Here is an 18,375-nt window from a genome sequence, read left to right as displayed (position 1 = left end):
GGTGTGAAGGAGTTGTTGTCAGCAACTTGTCTATCAGCTTTTGAATAGACTTCCACTGCCCTCAGAGCATGATTATGAACTTCAGTCAACTGTCAGATCTTTTTCCAGACAGAAGAACCTGAATAGGACAATGATAAATCAAGCAGATGATGTATTGCAGGAGTAACTGGGAAAATTTCAGTGTTTGCCACCACCCAAGCTGCAGCAAAAGACAAAAACACCGAAGTTAGAGGAAGTATGCTGCACTCCAGACAAGTTTAGGGCTACTCTGGATCTGTCTACCCAAGAAGAGAGAGAGTTTAAACCTAGATCAACAGTAGTCATATCTACAGACACCCATGTGAGATCTCACCATAAATAAACCAGTTCTGTTAGCCATTATCAATTTTTTTAAAAAACCTCTTTTTAAACAAAGTATTTTTTCTCCTTGTCAAAACTATTGGTTTAAGCCAGAAAAGAAGGGCAATATAAGTATAAACTGGTAAAAAATCCTACAAGTCACCAGTGTGGGCTTCCCTGCCCAGGAAGGAGCTTAAAAGCAGCAGCACTTCTGAGCTGCCCCAGCCTGACAGCAGCTAGAAGTGGATGAGGTTGCTTCTGAAGCAGAAGACAGCCAGCATATTTCAGCTGCTCCTGCACATCTGCTTAGCATTAAACTTCCTTCTTGGGGATTTTTTTTTTATTCTAAGACATTTAAGCTCTAATTGCTACCAGCTTTTAAGAGTTCCCCCCTACAAATAATAAAAATATCAGACATTAGTGATAGATTCCACTTCACAGAGAGCTCAAACGAAGAGCCGCGGCGGGAGCCAGCGGACGGGGAGGAGGTCAGAGGCCTCAGAAACATGCTGTGCCTGAGCCAACAAAACACAAGCTTTGAACAGCCCCAGGTTTCCCCTCTAGGACTGGGTTTTACTGGAATTCTGCATGGGGCTTGGACCTGGTTTCCAATGGGATTGGTAACAGTAAATGAACAAACCTTCGCTTCCTGCCACTCCCTCACTGCCACACTGCTGAACACTGGCTGGTCTCAGATGATTTGGAAGTGCAGGGGGTGGGAAATCTCAGTATTTGGATGGAAAATTAAAGTTGCCTGCTCAAAGCGGGCCACTCCTAGGGCAATGGCATCCCAATTCTGCTCTTAACACCAGTCCCCACAGCCCCTGCTGCCGGCTTCAGTTGGAGCAAGAACAAACTCCTCCTACTGGTATTATTTTTAAAAGCTCAAAAGGAACATAGATCCATAAATTACAGCTAAGCCATGAGGCTGAGGCAGTTGGGAAGAGCACAGAGGAGGCTTTCCTTCAGAGCCACACAGCACAGAAATAGCAGCACAGCAGGCGTGTCACTGAAGTGGCTGCTGAACCCCATTCCTTCGCTTTCAAGCTGCCACCACGGAGTTGGGCAACCCTCGGGGTCAAGCGGGTTCCTCAGGTACAAAAGAAAAGGAAGGGGTTAAAGGGGCAAAAATCTTTGAGAACAAAATTTAGCTGGTTGCTATGGTGAACATGAAACATATTCTAGATTTCAGCAGAAGCTTTTCTGCTGCCAGTGAGACTGGTTTGTTTGCTGCTCCTCCCACCACTGGCAAGAGAACAGGCGCCAGACTGCTGGGGACTAGTGCTTTATGCTTGTGATACAGCTCCACTCATCTCATTTTAGCAGCAGACTATTTGTCTTGTGTATAGCTAGAGCAGAGCAAGCTTCCACAAAAACCTACAATAGCTGGAGTCATCTACAACTGAATGCATGAGCTCAATGCTACCAAAATCCAGATGTCACATTCATGGTACACATCAGTACTGCACATCCAGGTGGGCCCCAGCCCCAGCAGGTGCAGAGGAACTTCTCCTCCATGGGCATTTTAGCAGCAGCTACTGATGCAGGTTCCTTTTGTTAGTAAAACTGTCTGAAATCTTCAGTCCAGTGTTGAGCTCAGCATCCATGATTTAACACTGCTGCCCGCACCAGGAGGGACACTCCCCTACAGAATCACAGGTTTCATGCTGGGGCTATCAGGGACCTTTACAACAAACTTTTTTCAAAACAAATGTCTGTATGGCTGTCCAGCATATTAAGCTACATATTTTCCAACAATAGTCCTGCAGTAATTGAGGGGAATTGGATCATTCTAGTCATGAGTCTCAGTGTAGTTATTCTGGCACCATAACCCTTGCCCCAAATGATTTCTGTGCATAGCTGAGAAATTAGTATGGGCCAAAGACAGGTCCCTGCAAGTGATCTGGATATGGCTATCTTGCTTTGCAGGGCAAAGAGTTTAATTATACAGGTATGGCCTGTTCTTTGGAAGTTGCTTTCCACAGGAGATAATGGTCCCAGGGCAATTTGACTAATAAAACTACTTTTTTTCTCATGAAGCCCTACCTTTAATATCAACTGGGAATACCAAGACCTCCCAGCTATTACGGTGGACCTAAATTACTGAGAAAAGGATTATAAGAACAAGTGGCTATACTGAAGAGATGCTGACATCTGGTCTGTTTCCAACAGTGATCTCTTCCACGAGTGCAGTTGAGTATTTTGCAGACTCACTTTCTAGACTTACACCCTTACTGTCTTAATTGGAGGGGTGAAAAGAAAATAAGCAATGCATTCAGTGATTCCTCAGATTGGAGCTGGAGGAAGGAAATACTTCTTCTGAAGAATAGACATGTTCTCATGCCAACAGTGGTATCTGACAAGTTGGTAAGAAATGGGCTGACCACATTGTTCCTGAGACATGTCCACTTTTTAGAATTGGTCCAGAGCCTTGTTGGCTGCAATGTTCATCACATATGGCAGAACAGAAAACTGAAGTTGATCCTGTATTTCAATTTACACTTAGGAAGACAAGCCTGCCAAGGAGTTGGTATAAATGAAGCACTATGTTGTTGTCCTGAGGGCGCAGGTGGGACACCTTACTGCCCCAAACAGGTAAAGAACCCAAAAGCCAGGTTCAGTCTACTCAGTCCAGGGCTTCTTGCTGTGATTTTCCCTCCACTGTTCCCCTCCTTGCTTCCTTTCTGCACTCTTCAGACAAGCAAAGGAACAACCTCCTCCTCTTCCTGACAAGGTGAGGCTGGCCAGAAGAGAAGAGAAAACTCAGGGAGGAACCCCAAAACCGTGGGGTTTGTTTCTGCTTCCATCTGCAGACAGTGCACCATTCTTATACCCTTGTGAATTTCTCCAAAATTTCCATCCTCCAGACCCAGGGACCGTCCTTTGTCAGCCTATCTCCAGATTTCTCTTCTCTAGTCCCTTCCCCTTTAGCTGGGGCTTGACACTTTGGTTAAATGGGAAGGCAGTAAAATGCAACAGTATTAAACTAGGGGAGGAAGACAGAAGTACTTGGTGTTGCTAATCTCCCCCAGAAATGGAAGCACTTTTACCAGATAATTACTCTGATATGGAGTCTATGTGTAGTTTTACAACTGACTGGAAAGAGGAAAAATGCAGATGAGCCTTCATCCAAACTAGAACCATTCTTGGCTCACACAATTATTCATTCAATTAGGCAGAGAACAACAGATAGTCAGAGAAATGGGAGGATGGCACGGAAAGGTTGCAAGTGTTTTGATCGACCTCACACAGTCCTACTCAGGGCACCCTCTTGAATTGTGCCATTGATGTTTCTACCCCCAGGCTCCAGAAAGACCTAAACAAAACCAACATTTGTGCCCAGTGCCTGGCCCGACATTAAACTTCTTAGGTACCACAATGACAGATTCATGTATTAATGTAAATGCTGGGCAAGCAGCTATCCCACGCCAGGGTAGCTTAAATAAGGTTTCCTTGCTTTTATGTCTGTGGAATGCTGATGCATCACATTTAAAGCAAGTATTTTAGGATAGTCGTTGAAGGAATAAATAGATATTATTTTTTCCCCAAAACAAAACTGCATTTTAAAGTAAATCTCTCATCTTTGCAGAGATATCTCCTCTTCTGTACACTTGAAGCTGAAGATCACCTCCACTCCCCACGCCATCTGTTCAAGAGGGCTGTATCTTGAAAAAATATTTGACTAGTAGATTATCAAACATGCAAATCCAGCTAAAGTGTCTGAGTAAGAGGATTGGCAGCAGGCATTAAATAAGGCCTTTAATTTTAGTCTTATTCACCAAGTTCAGATTCCTCACGAGCAGCCTGGGGAGGGCCTGTCAGTGTGGGGGGTGTGGGCAGAGGTGCTGGGCTGCAGTGACGAGCACAGCCAGCACCTTCCTCTTTCCCTGGCAGAAAGGATCCCACTGGGAGCTGCGGGGCTGCTCTCCTCCCCAGCACCACCACTCTGCAGACCAGCCTCAGACCACGTCCACTTGCCACGTAGCCTGGCGTAGGCTAGACCCACACACACTGCTTGGAAAATGTTCACATCTGGCTTTCACGTGACTCGAGCGTGCCTCAGAAATTCATCATCTGGATAACTCACTCCTGCAGGGGAGAAATCCACAACCAGGGAGCCCTTTCCTGAGTTGGAACGGAGGACTGGGGCCACAGGATCGTGTGCTCGACAAACTGCACAGTGACACGCTCACAGCTGCATTTTCACAGCCTCATCCTTTCTAAAAGTACAAACACAAAGAAAACCTAGTCCCAATTTTCCACATTGTTTACTTCTGTAAAAACCCATTTTAATCCCATTCGCAGACCCAGAAGTATCCAGGACTGTTTAGTTTTTGTTCTGGCAGCCATAGCTCACATTAACTCTTTCCACATGGCAAGTGGGGATTGTTTCCCACATGATCACTGTGGTACAGCCCCTGCACATACAGTTTTGTAGCAGCTCCAAGTTTTGCTGGGAAGTGCCTAGAATATCTGAATGCTAATCCACATCTACAGCTGTACAAACTGAGAGCATCACCCCTCCGAGGAAAAAAACAGCCTCCAGCACTGCCAAGGAGGAGGGCAGAAAAGCCCCAGACGTTGCACTTGGAACCTCACAGGTATGTACACATGCTGGGATTCATGTGTGGCTCAAAAAATGGAGCAAGAGTCAAGTCTCAACTGTGAAGCAGCCATGCTGCCAAGCACAGAACACTCAGCAGCATTGGCTGTCCAGGCACAGACTGCCAATAATCATTGTAACTCCTGCTGGACACCTCTGTAAGTAATGCTTCCAGCCATTTCCTGTTAGCTGAGCCACTCCATCCAGAGCGAACTGGAGAGAGGATTTGTGCTGTCACGCAGCCTGGACCCAGGCCAGCTAGAATGGGACAGGTGTGAAGCCACTCACAAAGCTGGATGCACCATGGGAGTGCTATTTTAGGGCAGAGTGCTCTCAATAGGACACACGCCCTACATCCAGGCTTCCAGAATCTGAGGAGAGAGATTCAAGTGCTCACCAGCCTAAGTTACCCAAAATGCCCAGGGAAGATGTTACCTGCTCCTCTCAGCCAGCCAGAGCCATCTGTGCCACATACAGATTCCTGCAGTGGCTGAGGATCATCACCCTCTGCTCCAGCTCCCAAATGCACTTCTCAACTGCCTGATACAGTGTGCCAAAATCAAAATACCAGTACTCTCTGTGCAAGAGAGGAAAAACCCACATAGGCAGCATTAATACCATCTGCCACCAACAGACAGAAGAGGGAGGCAGAACAGGAGCAGATGGAGAACAGAGAATTCCTTAAAAACAAGAGAAATGCCATTATATCCTCTAAGGTACCAAGTGCTTTCTCTGTGCTCAGCTGAAGACTCTCTGAGGCATTTGCAGGGTTCAAGCTGTTCTACCATGGCTGTGCTCAAGCCACACCTCATTTTTCCAGCCCTCCCTGCCCTCTCTCCTGCACACAGGGCTCTCTGCAGCACCGATGCTGAACTGGGAACGGCAAAGAACACAAACACATTCTTCTCCCTAATCCTGCACCCTGTCCTCCCCACACTTGAGTTTAAAAGCCAAGGAGCAAAACAAAAAACCCACACAATACACAAACATCTCTTTCTCTCTTATCCCATCTTCCTCCCACCCCAGCATATGGGCCACCCAGAAGATGACAGTGATCCTATACATCTAACGGGCCACATGTCCTGTCAGCAGAAAAGTGAAGCAGTGTGGAATAAAGTCTCCTATCTGCTCTTCTCTTCAGTAGCCTCAGGCAGAAGTCCAAAGCACTTCAGTTTAAGCAGTGACTTCAAAAATATGGTGTACAAGGAGAAGTGTGAGATCAGCTTTCTTCTGCCAGAATACTACAGACTGGATTTGGAGCGTGGGATTGGAGTGGACAGATTCACATCTTGACTGAAGATGCAGAATTGGGTCATGCACACACAGATGCTGCAAGGACATGAAATCTGCCTGACACAGCTCTTCCTCAAATCCTGCTCTCTGCTAGTGCACCTGAACACAGGAGTAGTCTTGCCTTGGAAAAAACCCAAACCCACAGAATGGATGTTCCTCTCATTATATGAAAACTTGGTTTTTTAAAAAGAAAAAGACTTACAGTCTCATTAAAAAAAAACTCAGGAAAGAGAATTAGGTCTTTGGGGAATAACTGCATCAAACAAAAGCCAATAAACTGATTAGAAGTTTAGCAAATTCCCTACCTGAGGAAAAATAATTCTCAGTCATGAGAAGAGGAAGCTCTGTCATTGATGACTGAATTCAAGATGCACACTGCGATCAGTGACTACTAACTTCTTCCAGAAACAGGCCCAAGATGTACATCCCCACTAATTAAATGAAAAAGTTTGTTTTGTCCTTAATTGCTATGTTTTTGCCTACTCTACCCTTCTTTTATTACTAAATCCTTTATCTTCCAGAAAAAAAAAAAAAAAAGCAGCTGTGTGAGAACCAGAATGTTCTGCCAGAATCTGCTGTTTTTAAATTCTATGCAGTAATTAGTACATACAGCCAAGAAGGTTAATCATACGATGAGGGAACAGATCACAATTTCTGATCAAGAGCAATCTTGTCAGTACATGCTGGTAAAGTTATAAAATAGTGACTGCCAAACTATCCCATCCAGCCATCCTCATCAACAGGCCAAATGGCACCAAGGAGCCAGTCCACCATCACTGCTTCTGCCCTAATTGTAGGGAACAATGCAAGGAGCACAGTGCACACGTGTGATTCATCAGGATACAAACAAGAGCACATGCCTCAGTCTGCAGGGATCATGTCATACCACAGATTTCTTACAAGGATTAAGACACCAAGTTACATGATTTAAGATGTTCCTAGGACCTTGCCATGGGCTTGGACAGACTTGCAGCCCTTTTCACCATCTTAAAAAAAAACCCAAAAAACCTTTCAAGCTAAAGCTTTCAAAGGGACTATAGGGAAACAGACTTCAGAGACAAACACCATGAGAGCAGAATGACTCAAAGTAACATTTGAGTTAAAAACCCCACTCCAGCTTTGTTGCTGCCACCTGGGCTCAGATTCACTAAGCAATGACCAAGTCCCTGCTTGGGGCAGGTAGTCCCCAGCACCTGCTGCAGTCACCTGAGAGAGGATGCATTGCCTCATGCTGGGATTGACCATGGCAGTTAATTGGATATTTCAGCCTCTTTAGTAACACACTTAGATACAGCTTCTTTGAGAACCCAGTTAAAAGGCTTAAGAGTTCTTCTGACTGAGAAGGTAAAACTGAGACAGATTTCAGTCAGCTGGATTAGTTAAGGTGTGCCCCCAGTTCTAATATTGAAAGTTTAATACTAGACACCACTCCAGATGACATCCCATCAATACTGCAACAACCTCAAGGCAAAGGAAAGGCAACACTCTATGTCTCTTGGAGCAGTCCTTCCTTCTCCCTCTACTGCAGCCATTTCCCTCAAATACTACACAACACCTACCAGGGCTGGAGGCTGTACATTCCCTTCTCACCCTGTACCTGCATGTAGCTAAATGTTTGCCACAGGCCTGTGAAGCTGGCAGAGACCTCCACACTCCATTGCATCAACCAAGCTTTGTTCCCAGGGTCACCACCTCAGTCCTGCAACAGGAAAAACCAGCTCCAGCCACATAGCCCTGCTGGTCCAGCTGGGGGCTCACACATTTGCGACCCCACTGAATGATTAAGCACAGAAGGGGTGGCACACACTATTAATTTTCTCTACATTTTCTTAAAGGAGGCAGCTCAGACTAAGTCAAGAAAATAAAGCTCCTTTAGATATGCCATGGAACTCTAAGTGCAGGCTAGACACATACAATGTGACAGGATCAGAAAGGGTGAGCTCTGAAGTGATGAGCATAGCTCAGCTGTAAGGACAGAAAAAGCCACAAGTTGAGCCATTTCCCTTGGTAATTACAGTGACAGCAGGAAAAAACCTATCCCAAATAATGCAAAGAAATAGCAATTAAGGCAATTCCCTGAAGCTGACAGAGTGCACATCCTTGGTGCATGAGGGCGAGGAAGAAAGTTTCTCTAGCAATAAAGAATTAGGACAAGAAAGCAACTTTGGCCATCAACTCCACCCATAATTCCAAGGCAGCATCCCACAATGGGATCAGCCACAAGGGCCCTTGGTGTTGTTACAACAATCTGCTTGTTTCTCACTCAAGGCCCCACTTTTGTCCCTGCTGAAACTCTCTCAACTCTGCTAAGTAATTTCTCCATTGAGGAAAAAGACAGCATTACAGATGTTTCTATAAAAAGTTTGTGAAGTATCTTCCAATGGACTCTGAAGTTCTTATTTACTTGCCAGCAGATATATCCTTCCTAGTTTTAGATTACAGGAGGGAAAGAAAGCAGTGATTGTTGGCTGTGTGTAGCCATTATCTTGCTAGTCCAAAAATTGGACAGGGAAACCCAGCTGGATAATGGTTTACTCATTCAAGGAAGCCTCATCAGCATCCTGAGGCAACACTGGCTTGAACCAAATCATTAACTCAATATTCTAAGTGCTCAATTACTATTTAAAACAGACTTCAGCTGCCAGACTCAGCCAAAGCAGAGCCAGCTCGATGCAGACAGGATCTAACAACGTGGGAAAGGAAACACTGCAGGACTGATGGAGCCATGACTTCTCTATTATTAAAGCTTATTCCCCTTCACTTCGAGAAGCACCCTACAGCACAGCAACAAGGTGCCAGAGGAAGCCACCAAGCAATGGCTTGAAGCCAGCTATGTCCCCAGCAGCAAGGTGGACAGTCAGAGCAGGGGGTGTTTGGTTATGATCAGAAGGGGGTGCCCAGCAGTGCTTCTACCCAGGCACACACAAGGGCTTAGCTGCCTATGAGGCAGGTGGCAGAGATCACTCTGAAAGCACCTCTTGTGCTGGATGTGATCTCACTGTTAGCAAAGAGAATCCTCTCAGGAGTTGAGGAGCACTGAGACTCAGTGTAGAAAAGTTGTGAAGCCCACACCAGCTCCCTGTTGCCACCAAACACCAGGTCCCAGCTGCTTGCTTCAGCTTCGTGACTGGGATCTGACTGCTTTGGCATGAAACCAGCCAGGAAAGATTCTCAGCAAGCAGACAGGGCAAGATCTTACTCCAGCAGTCTGCAGCTTTCTCAAGCCAGCAAGGGGGTTTGTGAGGTAAGGGACACAATGACATCTTTGGGGAGAAACATACTCCAACTGGTTTTATAAGCCACATCAGGATTAGCAGATATTTCAAGGGTTAATTAGTTCACCATGCACAGATGGTAGCTGGTAGGGTTTGCAGAATGGATTAACCTAATCTGTGGCTTGTAATGTACCATACAAATATCCATTCCTGGACTTGCAGCAATTCTACCCTTATTTTGATTTGAGGACAGAAAAAAACACACAATGGATGCCAGCACAGAAGTAATGCCTATTCTGAGTGAGAAATGAGTAGCTCTTCACTTGGCTAATGCAATTGACAAATTGCAGCTTGAAAAGTAATTCCTTCCCATTTTGCTGCAGAGGGTCTTTGCGTGGACCAAGAAGAGCCCATTTGTTGCAAGTGTACAGAATACACCCATGGTAACCACTCCTCACAGTTGTACTGAGGGCTCTCCAGCACTGACAGATGGTCACAGAGCAACAATTCAATTGCCTGGAAACATGAAGGCAGCTTTCTGAGCAGCTCTGCAGTGTATCAAATAAAGCCCCCCACATCCAAAGAAGCAGCACATGTGGCATTTCAGGCCACAGCAAATGCCTGTGCCTTCACAGAGCCCCAGTGAAGTTCCAGGTCTCTGAGCTGGCTGCAGGTTAAAGTGTTTATAATTAGATCATATCCAAGCAAAGGGCTGTGTGTTTACACAGTCCTTTGCACAAGAGGAAGCCTGGCTCAGGGCTGGCATGCAGAGATGCCCCAGATCAGCACAAGACTCCCTTTTGTTTAGCTAAGGACGTGCCACGCTATTGCATTTGGTTCAGAAGGTCTCAAATGTTTACAACCAACATCAACTGCAGCGGTAAATGTTTCCGTAACTCCTATTAAACTCTGAACTTATCCAGTTTCTCCCTGCTCCAAGGGGCGAGCAGAGGACTAGCTAGACACTCACTCTGGCAAGGCAGAGGTCAGGGTAGAGGTGACGTTGGCTGGCTGAGGCATTCTCCAAATGTTTCTGCAATTGGCCATGCTTGTGTCATGCCTGCACATGCCTGAGACACAGCAGCTGTGGGATTCCTGCTGGACATGTGGGACAGCTGTGCTCACACCCAACAGCCTCCTCCCAGCACATCCTTGGTCAAGACACAAGATGTTCATAAGGTCTCATTTGCTGGGAGGTGACTGCACTTAAAAATGCCTATTTGTCTGTTGTTTAAAAATGCAGTAGTTCCATGATCTGCACCTATGGAAGAAACTGCATTTCAAAGTTATTTGTTATCTTAAAAGACCATCATAGCAATGCTGAAAATCTGTGCTTATTTACCCCATCCCTTTTGAAAGTGTCATAAAGCTGGTCTTTGTTAGAGGCTGTAACTGGTGACTCCCTTGGCATATTCCTTTGCTCATTGCGTGCACACTCCCACAACATCCAGCTCCAAACAGAAGGAAGCATTCCTCTGCCATTCTAAAATCAAGCAAGAAGATGGCTGAGAACAGAGTCCCTTTTATGCAGCTCAATTTGTTCTTAGCCCTGCTTCACATTCCTCTGTGTACAGGGTAAGTGGAGAAAAGAGTGTCCCTCAGCTCCACTGTCTCCAAGCCCTGGCTGCACAAACATCCCAGCACCAAAAAGGAAAGAAGTCCCAGAAGGAGATCTGGCAGCATGAGGAGCTGGGACAGCCAAAGGAGGGAGCCCAACCTGAGTGCCTCTCGCAGGGATGAATGGCCATGCCACTTGGGGTTCTCAGGGCAGGGGGCCGAAGAGTCCAGCAGGGGAGAGCATCCACAAAAGGCATCCCAGCTACACTGACTCAGTTGCTTTTCTCATGATGTCATAGCAGATCAGCTCCAACTTGCCCCCAGAGCCACATGAATGGAGAGGCAGCAGTTTCCTTCCACTCCCAAAGCAGTTCCTCGCATCTCTTGCACATGAATTGCAACACTCTTTCATGTAAACTGGTGCACTGAGCCCAAAGCTCTCTGTGTCTCCTAATACTGTTCCAGGTCAGTGCTAAATCAGGTTGCCCCAGAGACTTCAGCAACGTTTTTCAAAGATTTTTACATGGCCCAAAAGCCCCTAGTGCTCAGGATGTGGCACTGAGCCAGGAACTCCCACATTCAGCTCTGCCTTCTACCAAGTCACTTGGATCTTTTTATTTATGGTCAGATCCTCTAGAGAAGGTGCTACTGCCAGTTTAATTCACAGGCTGCTGTGAACAAACACTTTCCCTAATATTCAATTCAAAAAGTCCTAGAAGTGCAACCCAGAGAGTAGCTTTGCAGGAGATTTAGAAGACCAAGCGTGCCCTAGTTTATTTGTGGGACCAGCATCTTGTACCATGCTTGCTTCTCCATCACCACACCCCACCTCAGGGAAATTCAAGGAAAGGTACCAAAAGTACTGACCTGCAAAGGCAGCTGCCAATTGATACACAGGCCATCGGGGTCATGCAACAACTTCTCTTTAGTGCATCACTTAGCTTATTACAGGATGGCAGCTTAAAAGCCCTTATAATTAACCAACAAATCAATCTAGGCAGTGATAGCCATTGGAGTCCAATATGTTACATTCATCTTCCCTTCCCTCCCAGAGACTAAGCCACTGCAGTGTTTTTTTATCATCTTAAAAAGCAGGAAGAAAAAAAATCCTCCCCTCCCTGCACATAGGCCAGAGTTTTCCAGGAGTCAGTATTGGTTTGAAAGGCTTCTCTCTGGATGCCCTAAATGCAGTTTGAAGCATCCAAGGTTCCAAACAAAGTCAATGAGAGTTGCAGGTGCTCAATGCTGCTTAGGGAAAAAAAAAATTAAAAAATAGAAAGCCCTGACACATCCAGCTCAGAGCAGCCAAACCCAGAGGCCCATAATTACACATCCCTATTGAAAACACATCTGTAAAAATCACTAAGAGCTACATGGGGAGGGAAAAAATTGGATTTATATCGTTTCAAATCAGGGTTTTACAGGACATTTCAATCCAGGATTTTAAGAACAAAACACCAAGCTACAGCCTTTGAGGCAGCCCAAACCCAGAAAGCACTGAGAACATTTTGCATCAGAAGCCTCACCAGAGCCTTTTGGAAAAGCATGATAAAAGATTCAAACCAGAACAGAAAAACATACCCTTTACCTCCAGAAAAGAACCCCAACTCTGACTCTGCATTTTTACCATTTGCAATGAAAGAGAAAGAAATGTAATACAATTATCATTATTGGAGACAGAGCTGTATAAATACAGCCAGAGAAGAGCAGTCATGTTACTTAAAATACTATACATAGGTGGGTTTCTTCTATCCAGTGCAAAGGAAAGAAACTGATGCTTATCTCCAGCACAATTCAGCAATAAAAAGTTAAACTGCTACACTATTTAATGCCACACAAAATAAATTGAAGGGGAAAAGCTGGGGGTAAAGTCCTCTCGAGAATCATGCAGCATATTAAAAAAAAGCTGGCGTCTTACCTGATTTTCTCTTCGAAGATCCATAATCCCTGAAAAAAAGACAACAACAAATAGACATGGTTAGAGCTGGGCACGGTGGTGAGAGAACGGGTGCCTCCCCAATTCCCACCCATACGCCGAAGGGCTGGCGCTGCGCCCTCCCTCCCTTCGGCGGAGGTGAGGGCGGGCGGGGGCCGGGGGCGTCCCGGGCAGCCCCGGCCCGGCAGCGGCAGCGGCGGGGCTGCCGCAGCTCCGGGGGCTCGGCGCATGTGATCCGGCAGGCAGAGCGAACCATCCACCAGCGGCGAGGCAGGGGAGAGGGGTGTCATTTTTTCCCCTTCAAATCGCGCTATGAAATGCACAGCTACTGGATTAACCCCTGAGGTCCCCCCGGAGAGGAAGGGGAGTGTGAAGGGTTTGCTGCAGGGATGCGGCTGCTCCGGGCTGAGCTGGCGCGGCTGCCAGTCCCCAGGCTAGTTAATTGGTGAATAACCTCCGGTCCTCTCCTAGTTATCTCTGGAAAGCACAAGGGAAAAACAAAACAAAACAAACCCCAAACTTTGTCCTTTCTTCTTCTTCTAGGATAGAACATGCACCCTTACTTTCCCATCGTGATTTAAAGGGTGCTGGCACCTCTACTCATGCAGAACAGCTGAAACCTCAGACAGCTGCTACGGGAGGGGAAGAAATTACTGAAGGGAGCTGCAAGAACTGATTTGGGATAAGCAAAACTGAGGACAAAAATGCTTGGCTGATGGCTGTGCTCGCCCTCGGTGCTCTCCGGAGCCTGTCAGAGCCAGCCCTGGCGGGGGATGCCCAGGCAGGAGTGCGGGCAGAGGCAGCATTGCTGCTCAGGCATTGCCAGGGTTGGCAGAATCCCCTCACAGGCGATGGTTGGCAGGTTCTCCTCACGGGAATCCCACCGGAGGGGCGGGCAGGAGCCTCTGCACTCTGGGCGGCTGGGCTGTCAAAAGTGGGGTTTTGTCTCTTGCACCTTGCTCCATCCTCCAGAGGTTCCGAGGGGGATTGTCCCAAACTGTTTAAACTTTAAAGAGTTTGGGGGCTCGGCTGAACACGTCTTGAGGGCAGAGTTATGTCTACCTGTAAATTCGGTTTCTCCCAGAAATTTGTGTGCATCCCCATGCCTTACATGTCTAGGATTTGCTTCCAGTAATATTTGGGTCATTTTTTGCACCCTCTTTTAATTTCCCAGTGTCATTTCTACTTCAATAAATGGTTGTTTTCTCAGCCATATCTGCAGCTGTATTTGATGTGATGCTGCTACTGCTCATGAATAAGTTGCTTCTTCTACAGAAGTGATATCATATGCAAATGTAATTCCTGCTATATGTGCCTGAAACAGAGATCCCTCAGACCAAGCCAGGGATGGTACAGTCCCCAAAATGAAGTCCTCTACCTCAGCTTGGCTCCCACACCAGTCTGGAGCTTTGTGGAGCTGTCAATACAGCTCTCCTAGCATGCAGAACTCAATTCACATGATTAGAAATGAGGTAATGATTGATTGACATAGGTAATTAGAATAAATTAATAATTATAAAATAGTTATTTGCATCACCACCACCACCCAATTCACAAGGCTTAATGAGAAAAAAAAGCCAATCAACTTGTGTGGCTAGTTTTCCTCTTTTCATTCGGTCTTTCTGTAAGTTTTAAAGTCAACTTTAATTGGGTTCTGATTTTGGAGTTCCTGAAAAAAAAACAGGTACCCCATGTCTCCCTGTCTTGTTACCTTTTTGTAGTCCAACATTTTACTCATTAAGTCAGGGGAAAGCAGTATCAAATAAAATGAAGCTTGAAATAAAATCTTCATCTCCACAGTGAAACTCTGAAATCCAAAACTTGTTCCTTCCAGCAAGGACAAAAAAGAGAAAGAGATACAGCAAAAAGTCTCTCTGGCTGTGTAGAGTGCTCTTTGTGTACATATTCTTCACCTCTTTTCTGCTAAAGAAGAAAGCCTGTGTTGCTGCTTTGCAATAGCAGCAGCAGCAAGGAGCCCTGCCTGACTCCATGTTTAATTTTTTTTTTATGTCTTGCTATCCTGCATATGATTCATTGATGTATCCTCCCTCTCCCAAGTGTTGATATATAAGGTTAATACCTCTCAGCCTCACTGTTTTCAGTGAAGCATTTGTGTGAGGCTGAAGTATTTATGTCTCCAAGCCAATAAAGGAAATTATTTAATGGTTTCTCTTAATTGCAACAATTTCCAAGTAGAAACTCTGATCTCCTGCAACCCAGACTGCACGTGGCACACCATTAGCCCTTAGATCAGACAAAAAATGTGATCTTTCAGAAGAAAAACCCTTCCAAGGAAAGGTAAAATCAATGCCATATCTCTAGCTACAGAGGGAAGCTCACTTTCTTTTCAGCTCTTGCTCTTTTTATCTTTTCATCTTTATACACACACGTATTTCCATTCTTCTTCCACTTCTATATGAGAACAGACACCACCATCCTAACTCCCTGCCAACCATAGCTGTAAGAATAACAATGAAAGCAGCGGGTGGAACTAAAAGTAGCTCTGGCAGGTCCCTTCTTCATTATCCAGGATCACTCCATACTGAACAAACACTTTTCTCAAAGATAGGATATTTCTAGCCTTTTTTGAATTAGAATCTAGCTATTTTGTTTAAAGTCCTCCTGTGGGGCACCACTTTTAGCTGAGTCTTCCTGCTGCTAATGATATTAAAACATTGCTGGTGTCAAGCACGTCACACAAGCTGGATACACTCTTCTACAGCGACAAAGGAGAGGGAAGCTGGATCTCCTTTCTCACCAGCATTACCCCAGGATAACATTACTCATTTGGAATCTAGTAATGAATGTGAAAGGAAGGCCACGAACATTGCTATAAAGCTGCCTGCCTTGTTAGCACATTAAGCTATCCACAGTCAGTCTGGAAATTTTGGAATCATAAAAATATCTTCTGTTGAATTAATACGTCACTTGCAATCTAATTTAAATATGAAGGTTGTATTTACAACTTTATGGAAAAGTTTTAGGGACTGACTTTGCTGCTGTATTCACTGAGAGTTAATAAACATTGATGTTTATTAACATTGTGTACATGTGTTTTGATCTATCTAAATACGTACAGATACACACAAACAGGGGCACAATCGGAAAGTTGTTTAAAAAGTGAGGAGTATCCTGACATTTGTTCAATAGAGACTAAGAAATGTTCCAAGGGGAGAAGACTAGAGGTGACTAGGTGCACTGGTGACAGATTGTGCCTATCTATTTTCTAATCCACTTTGATTTATATCTGTCCCAAGGGGTTTCTCCTGCATCACCCGTGGACATCTAGCAAGTCTGCAGAAGCCTCCTGCAGGACCAGCTTCCCTTTGATGGGTGATGGATTAAGTCAGGGGACCTCATCCCTGTGGGACCCATGGTTGAAAAGGCACTTTTGAAAGCTTCTCCCCCTTGCTGTGGGACAGCAGACACAGGAAATTCACTCTCTGGGATTCCTCCTTTCCCAGATACGTCACATTTCAGCCCAGCCCGGGGCCTCTGCCTGTCAGTAAAGCAAGGCTCAGCTTCAACTCATTTAGCAAAGATTTCAGACAACTATGAGTTTCAGCTATGAGGGAAAAGAGTGCCTGCAAAACATGAGGAGCTGTCAGACCCACGGAGCAGCACGGCTGGCGGAGCTGCACAGCAGACACTGCAGCAGACGAGACAGAAGCTAAAGGGAGAGTAAATCATCTGTCTCCTTCTCAGTGCTTGCTGTCCAAAGGAGATGAGACAGTGACAAACCCTGAGTAATGGACATCGGCCTGTATCCTCGAGAGTATTTTAATACATAAATTGAAATTTTTCCGTATTTGTCGACTTTCGTTAATTCATGTTCAAATACATTGTAGTCATTTCTGTTCCCAGGCTCCTTAATTCCTAGAAGTCTCTAGTGGTGTGGGCAGACTGTGGTGGAGATATATGACATTTCAAACAAACAACTCAGATTATCATTTAATCACCAATGATTTGCCAGGCAGATTAAAAGCACAGAAATGTTTTTACAAGGAAGTCCATTCTCCCCTTCCCAACACTTAAGTTTGCAGTCAGTAACTAAGACAGCTTTTTCACAAACTATTTTTCTTAGCACGGCTATCAGATTCTGTGACACTATTTTTAAAGTAAACCAATACAAAAATACTTTGCTACTACTCTTTACGTGCACAGAAACTTGAGCACTGAGAATACATTTGCATCTTGAAACTCTCCAAACGTATTTTCCTCAACAGCCAGACTGACATTTTCTGTTTGAGACAAGACACAAAACCAAGGGTGACCAAGAATTGGCACGTCACCAAGGACTGTGGCTGGAGGAGCACCTAACACCTTAATATTATCCAAACACACAGGAGCTATATGGAGAGTGCAGGGCTGAAATTCGTACTGATGATACTCAGATTGCTAAAGCTGAACCATGCGCATGAAGGCATCTCCATTCTCACTAAGCTCTGAAACCCATATGACATGTAATTAAGCAAAATTATCTCTGTATGTTATGCATTAGGAATAGAAACTCAAACACATGGATGCACACAGCTATACATATTCCCCTTTCAGCATTCCATTCTCTGATATCATGAAACCACAGCTGATCTCTTCCTCAAGCCAAAGAAACAGATGAAGGCTTTTATCCTTCTTCTTCATCATCTTTTTTTTAGAAAGCATTCTGTTCATTTCCTGATATAAATCGTTGCATTGTGGAACCCTCTCCAACATGAATCTGTCCTTTCTGTGCAGAGGTCAAGCTTTCCAGCCCTGTGAGAAAGGGCCCCATTGTGGTGGTCCCCAGACTCCAGAATTCCTTGCCGCGAGCAAAAGGGACTTGTGGGGCAAGAAGAGAATCTGTCGACCTGACTTCAAACCCAGGCACTTCTCACCAGCTGCACGTAGCCTCTGCTGCTGCTAAGGGTAAACCACTGCTGTGCAATCACAACCTTAAGAGAACAGGGGCAAAACATAAGAGAGGATTTTGCCTTCCTGTCACCTTTCTGTTGTCTTCACAGCATGTCTGCCGAGCAAACAGCCCAACTTTACGTACTGTATGCTTCTGCTTAGGCTGCACTGACTTCCTCTGCATTCCATAACAATGGTGGCCCAGTTTGGCTCACCAGGACCCAACTGGAGATCCTGATTTAGTGTTTTAGTAACTTCTGACAGCTTGCTTGAACCCAGCAATGTAAAAGTCAACCAAAGTTCTCCCTGTGAAACTCCAAGCACAACACTGGAAAACTTAATTACTCAGTGCAGAAAAGGTCTCCCCTATGCCAATAACCTCAGCCTGCATGGGAAAGCCAGGGTTGGAAGGAGATGGGCACTGTCTCCTCTCCCTATACCTGGATCTATGGATTTCTATCATGAGGCAGAGATGCAGGACAAGGAAAGACAGTATCCTCTGCTCTGCACTCATCCTGGAGATTAACCTCACACAGCACAAC

The 18,375-nt window shown here is 45.4% G+C and overlaps 1 protein-coding gene across 3 annotated transcripts in view; it reads right to left on the bottom strand.

Annotated features, from left to right (window-relative positions):
- Positions 1-18,375, bottom strand: part of SH3PXD2A (SH3 and PX domains 2A) — a 259,186-nt gene that overhangs the window by 80,781 nt on the left and 160,030 nt on the right. For all 3 annotated transcript variants that reach the window (XM_063405375.1, XM_063405374.1, XM_063405373.1), the window contains exon 6: positions 12,926-12,954. In XM_063405375.1, coding sequence (XP_063261445.1) covers positions 12,926-12,954 — 29 coding nt within the window. The remainder of the gene's footprint in view (positions 1-12,925; positions 12,955-18,375) is intronic.

This window comes from Prinia subflava, chromosome 9 (assembly GCF_021018805.1).
Source record: "Prinia subflava isolate CZ2003 ecotype Zambia chromosome 9, Cam_Psub_1.2, whole genome shotgun sequence".
In the NCBI taxonomy this organism is placed as follows: domain Eukaryota; kingdom Metazoa; phylum Chordata; class Aves; order Passeriformes; family Cisticolidae; genus Prinia; species Prinia subflava.
The sequence above is the reverse complement of the archived record's forward strand: the minus strand, read 5'-3'. Positions and strand labels throughout refer to the sequence as shown.